Source organism: Panulirus ornatus, chromosome 34 (assembly GCF_036320965.1).
Source record: "Panulirus ornatus isolate Po-2019 chromosome 34, ASM3632096v1, whole genome shotgun sequence".
Lineage (NCBI taxonomy): Eukaryota > Metazoa > Arthropoda > Malacostraca > Decapoda > Palinuridae > Panulirus > Panulirus ornatus.
In genome coordinates, this window is record NC_092257.1 from 4368948 (window position 1) to 4377387 (window position 8440).

General features: G+C 42.2%; 1 protein-coding gene across 1 annotated transcript; it reads right to left on the reverse strand.

Moving 5' to 3' along the window:
• Positions 1 to 315: 315 nt before the first annotated feature.
• LOC139759716 (uncharacterized) lies at positions 316 to 5545 on the reverse strand. Its single transcript, XM_071682112.1, has 7 exons — positions 5335 to 5545; positions 2927 to 4579; positions 2340 to 2455; positions 1945 to 2076; positions 1332 to 1559; positions 805 to 921; positions 316 to 519 (listed from the first exon to the last, which is right to left on the reverse strand). Exons 1-7 carry the CDS (start codon positions 5519 to 5521, stop codon positions 316 to 318), a joined length of 2637 nt encoding a protein of 878 aa, XP_071538213.1. The 5' UTR covers positions 5522 to 5545.
• Positions 5546 to 8440: the final 2895 nt, after the last annotated feature.

An 8440-nucleotide genomic window follows, 5' to 3' on the forward strand; every position in this document is an offset into this window, starting at 1 on the left:
GTCCCGTGAAGACCTGCAGATGGTGATGGGTGTTCCTTGATCTTCTGCAGGCGGTGTTAGTTCTTCCTTGACAGTCCTTGACCGTCTCCAGATATTGATGGGTCTTCCTTGACCATCTGCAGGCAGTGGTGGGTCATCCTTGGCCGTCTGCAGGCGGTGGTGGGCCTCCCTTGACCATCTACAGGCGGTGGTGGGTCTTCCTTGGCCGTCTGCAGGCGGTGGTGGGCCTCCCTTGACCATCTACAGGCGGTGGTTGGTCTTCTTCGACCTCCTACTAGTGGTGGCGGGCACCTCGTGAGACGGTCTCCAGCGTTATCAATCACGAAGAGCCACGGAGATGTACAGGGAGAGGAAGGCTGCTGCCAACAGAGGAAAGACGATCTTGGCGGCCAGGTTGATCCCCTGTGCTGAGACGCGACGCTTGGGCTGCGAGACCATAGATTTAATGTTGCCCACTCGCAACACAACGGAGTTTCCACGATCCTTAAGGGTAAATGTAAACTTGCATTGATATCGATCCTTTACAGTTTGAGTTCAGAAAAAGTATAAGAACTGGGTTCGAAAGAGGCTAAGCATAGATTTGAAGCTTAAGATTCGTTTGGCATAGATCTGAAACTGGTTAAATGTTTCTACTGAAGTGACTGTTGAGTAACTAGCCGTCTGTGACGAGTGTCACCTTCGTTTGATAAGCTCGGCTCTGGACCAGATGGCATAATGACACAAATTGTGTCTCTTTATCAAAACAGAATTGAATACATCAATATACCGTGAGGATCCTTAACACAGGTGACAAGACGAACCCACCTGCAGCCACTGGACGATAGCCACGGTCACCACCACTAGAAACAGACTGACGATGCAGAACACGAACCAGATGTCCACCAGCTTCAGGTAAGCCGTGCGAGGGATGGAGGAGCTCACCTGCGGCACACACGAATCATCAAGACATCTACCACGTACAGGGAACACCCACCCGTCCTGATCCCAAGACATCTACCATGTACAGGGAACACCCACCACACCCCTCCACCCAGTCCTGATTCTAAGACATCTACCACGTACAGGGAACGCCCATCTACTGATCTTAAGTACCTAATCTCTGGTACTGAATCAACGTAAGTATGCTTCTATGCGTAATTCTCTTTATTCATATGTATTTCACACGTCTGACCAATCACGTCTCTATCTTACTTGATGCTGAAAGCAAATGAGGAGACGTCCACCATCTGCTAAAGCCAAATGGCTTCCGGCAGCCCTCAACACCCACCTGGATGGCCTCCAGCAGCACTCAACACCCACCTGGATGGCCTCCAGCGGCCCTCAATACCCACCTGGGAGAAGAAGGTGGCTTCCACGAGCAGGCCCGTCAGACCAACCATGATCCTTTCGTTGAAGTTCTCGAGGGGAAAGTAGAAGACGAGGTAGTCGATGACGACGATGATTAAGGTGGGCAAGTAAGTGGAGAAGACGTAGAAGGTGGAGAGGTTCTTGAAGGTCAGTTCCATTGTCTGCCCACTGTGGTTACCCTGAGGGAAGAACACACGACACACATCCTCACTCTGAGGAACACAAAGGAGAATAACCATGCCAAAATTCCTGCACCTGCATAATCTAGCAATACCAGCATGAAATCCGGTGACCGTGTGTCATCCTATACTGATTGATAAACGCCCATTTTGATTCCATATGACCTTATTCAACCCCATATGATTACCTGTGATTCTGTAGAGTGATTGGTAATCCTAGACCTTGAGTGGTCATTGTTTACATCTTATGGTCTCTATAACACAATGACTTCACACAACCTGGTGTGACCTCTGTAATCAACCTCATCATGGAGCACCACAACTAACTTTGTAAGTTCTTCAGACCCATATGATCCATGTGATGATTACAGTGCTGTATGTGACCCCCACATGTCCCAGCTTGACCTCAATAACTGACCTTGTTATCGGTCACCATCTGCTCATCAACGAGCAGGTACTCCAACATCCTCCTCTCGCCCGTCAGAGTAACACCACCGTCTTGTGGCACCAGTGCAACGTACTGGCTGGAGACATGGGACAACACCATACCCTGCCGGGATATACGGGGAAACTGAAGAACATTTGTTGATTTTCATAAGCCAGAGACAGATGTGTAAGAAGCAAAGGGCATGCAAGTGAATGTGTGTGTCTGCTTTCATCTCACAACGTTAACAAGGCACAGATCTGGTTGTCAAAATGAATGGCCTTAAAAGCAGTCGTGAGAAAGATTCGTGTATGTGTGTGTGTGTGTGTGTGTGTGTGTGTGTGTGTGTGTGTGTATGTGTGTGTGTGTGCCTCGTCCGACACCCTCACCAGTGCACAGGTCTGCGTGTCGAAGGGGAAGGCCTCCAGGTTGTAGCGACAGAGGGTCGTCACCGTCATCTTCCTCTTCAGTACCAGCAGGTTTTCCGCCCCTGTGAACACCTCGCCTGTAAACAACAAGTTCCTCTCACTGACCTTCATAGTTCCTCACTGGATGTTGACTATAGCCTCTATATATGCTCTGATATAGTGGAGGAATATTTGGAGACGATTTGAAGGGCAGAATTTCCCCCTTATTATCTGATACATAAAATAATGAATACTGATACATTCTCTGGTTAACGAGGCTCCTACTAATGCTTTAAGTCCTCAGATGGTTCCGAGTACAAAATGGAAGAGAATATTTGTTTGGCCAGTCTGGTGTTTATCACTTTTGTTTGTATAACTAAACAACAGCTGCACTATGGCTACGTAAGCTTCACTTTTGTTTGTATAACTAAACAACACCTGCACTATGGCTACGTAAGCTTCACTTTTGTTTGTATAACTAAACAACATCTGCACTATGGCTACGTAAGCTATACGACCAGCTGTCTGCTCCATTATGAACCACTTGCTACAGACATTGTGACCCTTACCTTCAATCAAGATTTCGTCATCGTCGGGCAGTGGCTGCGACAGTCGACGGATCCAGAGGGTGACCTTCCTCTCTGTGACCTCACTGGTGGTGTCGCCGTGGCCAAGGTACTCCAGGGTTGGGATCCACACGTCAGTAATGTTGCTCACAACATTTATGGTTTCTGCATAGTTCAGGTGGAAGTATTTAAGGCGGTCGTCATACCACTCAAGAGTAACTACGATTTCACAGACAAATTTGAAGTTGGAAATATCCAGCTCTCTGATGGTCAGGATGTTGATGTGGAGGCCAATACTGATGGGTGTGTGGCGATGTTGACGAGCTGGAGGTTTGGAGGAATCATAACCTTCAGGTGGATCCATGAAGGAACACTGCTCCTCGTCCGAAAAGTCGCTACAGTCAACTTCCAAGTCGCATCGCTGACCAATGTTGATACACTGACCATTGGTACAGGAGAACTGGTGATCCTTGCAGGAGGTCATCATCAGCTGCACAGCTCCGGTGCCACACTCGGCATCTTCCACTTCCCAGGTGTTGAGCCCTACTGGGTACTGTATCGGTGATTTTAACACTAGCGTCGCTTTTACTGTCGGAATGTCCTTCCGAACTATCTTCCAGATCCCATAATCTGAGGAACTCTTTGGGCCACTCACTGAGGCTGGAAGCCTTGTTATTTCAGAAAACATTTCTCCTACAAATTTAGGAAACAATCCATCTTCAATCATAAGGTACTTCCGATCAAACTTAGATCTTCTGCAGAGTCCTCGCATCCGTAATGTGACAATATGATCAAAATGACATACTGTATGAGCCTTGAAATCACAATTCTTTGGGGTCCATTCTCCATACACTCCTACCACGCTCACGATGGTTCCTTGAAATAAAACACAATTGGATTTTGAAATGATTGTTGAGCTGGTTCCTTTTATAAAGTTACTGTAGGCAATTGGCAGGTTGGAGTATGTCCATTTCTGGGTAGACGTGTCTCCCTTCACACCCAGCCAGTAAACTCTCCTTGTTACAGTCCCTTTGTCCAGGTAAGTGTTACTATAAGCCAAAGTCTGTTTGTATAGCTGTCTGTTTTCCTTTCTGTTCTGCGGGGCACTGAGACGCCCACCTGACATATGACACAAAACCTCACATTCCTGGAAAGTACGTAACTCTGGAAACAAAACATCAATGCTTGAGTCATTAAGACAGACAGTGTTGAGGTCGATCTCTTCTATCTCAACGTTGATTGCTTCAAAATCCTGATGAATGTTGGAGAAGTGGATTGTTGAGGGAGTAGAGACACTACTGGACTCACACAGGGTGTAGCTGATTAACTGTGTTGTATCTAAGAATCCCTCATACAATTTGAGATCAGCTAGGGATCCCCTCAAGCTTTGAAACTTGTCGAAGCCACCGTTGAAAGCGTCTTGTTCCTGTCCGATGATCAGTATCCCTCCTCCAGTGATCGTAGGAGTCGCCCCCGTATTGGAGGACACAACACCCTCCTGTAGGTGACCATTACTGACCAAGCGCCAACGGCCAACCAGGAGGTCTACTGCCATACACATGGATATCCATTGTTGTTGTGCCAGATCGATTTCTACCCGCATCAACACATCGCCACAACAACTAAATTGAATGCGCCTTGTGTCATAGATGTATACTGTGGAAAGAGAGAAAGAGACATGGAAAGTGTTTGACTTATATATGAAAAATAAGAATTTTGAGGCCATAGATTCTTCATAAACATGAACTTCACTTTATTGTCTTTAGAGCATGAACATTGGTGTGGTACAGCAGACAACATATGATCTGCTAAAACATCCAATTTCGTTATACACATGGGAAGTCATCGTTCCACAGTAACACACCAGCATCCCTTCACATCTTGTATTCTTTATTCATCCTATGATGTTGAACAACGTGGAAGTTGCGAAAAAATGCCGAAAAAATGCCATAGTTCAGACATCTATTTTAGTAAGTTTTGATGATCAAAGCGTTGCTAATGTGACACTTTCTGAATGATACCAAAAACTGAAAATGATTTGGACATAGCTGGGAGAAGCTTCAGTAAAACTTTCAAAAAAGTGGTGGGAATATTTGTGGTAGTCCATAACAGACGGTCTTTATCAAAAACGAAACCAAACGATTTAATGATGAAATAAAGAAGTACCTCTTGTATAATGAAGTTTCACACTAGACACTAAAAAGATCAATAACCAACAGGATAAAAAGAAATCGTGAAGATATGCACAGAAAACTTTAAACGTTTGAGTAAATGTCAGTATGAAGCGGATATTGTTAAAAAATCATGTGATCTATATCACTACAATGAAAAAGATCATGGTGATTGATCTACCAAACTGTTATCGTTCACACCACACATTCTAGGTAGATAATCACGGATATCAAACTTACCAATTATAAACTCGTTGTCACTCTTGACAGTGGCGTACGATATGAACGGCATTATATTCCTGGCCTGGTAAAACTTGACCCTGAAACAGGCGGTGACCTGCGTCAGGTCATTCAGGTCTCCCAAGTAACGGAGCATCGTGTCTGACCTGACCAAACCATCTTGTTGGAACCTGACAACTGGCATCATAATCTTGTTGCCTGAAGGTGAAATATAATATCTCTTACAAACCTTGCGTCCTTATCTTTATAAATATCCATATATGCCTTTCCTTACTCTATCTCTTTAAAGTGAAGTGTACATTTCTAGGTAAACTTCTCTGTAAATCTTAGATAATCTGAAATGCTGATTAAATCTGAGGATAACACAATGAAGTATGTTACTTAGCACGTAACACATTCGTATGATAAGTGATGTAGCATTAGTCATAACACATTTGTAAGTTGTGCAGAACTAAGAAAGTGGCATAACACCAGAGACTTTACATAACACCAGGGAAGTGACATAACACCTAGAAAGTGACATAGTACTTGTGAAGTGATATACTTGCACCAAGGACACTTCATGAGATCAAGGAAGTAACAAACTTAGATAGGGCAACATAAGACCAAGGAAGTAATAAGATAGTTACCTAAGGTAACATAAGACCAGGAAAATAAGATTATTACATAAAGTAACATAAAACCGGGAAAGTAATAAGATAGTTACATAAGATAACATAAGACCAGGAAAGTAATAAGATAGTTACTCAAGATAAGATAAAAGTCACGTACCGTGTTCAGCCTGGCCCACCACTGTCGTCACCACTGCCCACCACATGAACGCCAGCAGGCAGAACAGCCCACCACCACGCCCACAACCCAGTCCGCCACGCCCATAACCAGAGGTAAGCCCGCCTCCCTTGCTCATGTTGGCAGGCAGAAGGTGCGAGATGATTGGAAAATTGGCGAAACACAAAATATGCACTATATCTGCTGAAAGACTCCTGTGCTAGATAGAAAATTAAGCAAATATACATATATATATATATATATATATATATATATATATATATATATATATATATATATATATATATATATATATATATATATATATATATATATATATATATATATATATATATATATATATATATATATATATATATATATATATATATATATATATATATATATATATATATATATATATTTTTTTTTTTTTTTTTTTTTTTCCAAAAGAGGGAACAGAGAAGGGGCCCAGGTGAGGATATTCCCTCAAGGGCCCAGTCCTCTGTTCTCAACGCTACCTCGCTAATGCGGGAAATGGCGAATAGTATGAAAGAAAAGAAATATATATATATATATATATATATATATATATATATATATATATATATATATATATATATATATATATATATATATATATATATATATATATATATATATATATATATATATATATATATATATATATATATATATATATATATATATATATATATATATATATATATATATATATATATAAATATATATATATTCAACTTTCAGTTTTATCCATATCAATCTAGAGTTTACTTTCTTATATTCTATCACATACTCCCACAACTCCTGTTTCAGGAGTAGTGCTACTCCTTCCCTTGCTCTTGTCCTCTCACTAACCCCTGACTTTACTCCCAAGACATTCCCAAACCACTCTTCCCCTTTACCCTTAAGCTTCGTTTCACTCAGAGCCAAAATATCCAGGTTCCATTCCTCAAACATACTACCTATCTCTCCTTTTTTCACATCTTGGTTACATCCACACACATTTAGGCACCCCAATCTGAGCCTACGAGGAAAAAGAGGGCAAATGAGAGTTGGGGTGAGAGAGTATCATCAAATTTTAGGGAGAATAAAAAGACGTTCTGGAAGGAGATAAATAAAGTGCGTAAGACAAGGGAGCAAATGCGAACTTCAGTGAAGGGGGCAAATGGGGAGGTGATAACAAGTAGTGGTGATGTGAGAAGGAGATGGAGTGAGTATTTTGAAGGTTTGTTGAATGTGTTTGATGATAGAGTGACAGATATAGGGTGTTTTGGTCGAGGTGGTGTGCAAAGTGAGAGGGTTAGGGAAAATGATTTGGTAAACAGAGAAGAGGTAGTAAAAGCTTTGCGGAAGATGAAAGCCGGCAAGGCAGCAGGTTTGGATGGTATTGCAGTGGAATTTATTAAAAAGTAGTTGACTGTATTGTTGACTGGTTGGTAAGGTTATTTAATGTATGTATGATTCATGGTGAGGTGCCTGAGGATTGGCGGAATGCGTGCATAGTGCCATTGTTGAAAGGCAGAGGGGATAAGAGTGAGTGCTCAAATTACAGAGGTATAAGTTTGTTGAGTATTCCTGGTAAATTATATGTTAGGGTATAGATTGAGAGGGTGAAGGCATGTACAGAGCATCAGATTGGGGAAGAGCAGTGTGGTTTCAGAAGTGGTAGAGGATGTGTGGGTCAGGTGTTTACTTTGAAGAATGTATGTGAGAAATACTTAGAATAGCAAATGGATTTGTATGTAGCATTTATGGATCTGGAGAAGGCATATGATAGAGTTGATAGAGATGCTCTGTGGAAGGTACTAAGAATATATGGTGTGGGAGGCAAGTTGTTAGAAGCAGTGAAAAGTTTTTATCGAGGATGTAAGGCATGTGTACGTGTAGGGAGAGAGGAAAGTGATTGGTTCTCAGTGAATGTAGGTTTGCAGTAGGGGGGTGTGATGTCTCCATGGTTGTTTAATTTGTTTATGGATGGGGATGAAAAAGCTTGGGAAGTGAGTTAGTTGTTGTTCGCTGATGATACAGCGCTGGTAGCTAATTCATGTGAGAATTTGCAGAAGCTGGTGACTGAGTTTGGTAAAGTTGTGAAAGAAGAAAGTTAAGAATAAATGTGAATAAGAGCAAGGTTATTAGGTACAGTAGGGTTGAGGGTCAAGTCAATTGGTAGGTAAGTTTGAATGGAGAAAAACTGGGGGAATTAAAGTGTTTTAGATATCTGGGAGTGGATCTGGCAGCGGATGGAAACATGGAAGCGGAAGTGAATCATAGGGTGGGGGAATGGGCGAAAATCCTGGGAGCCTTGAAGAATGTG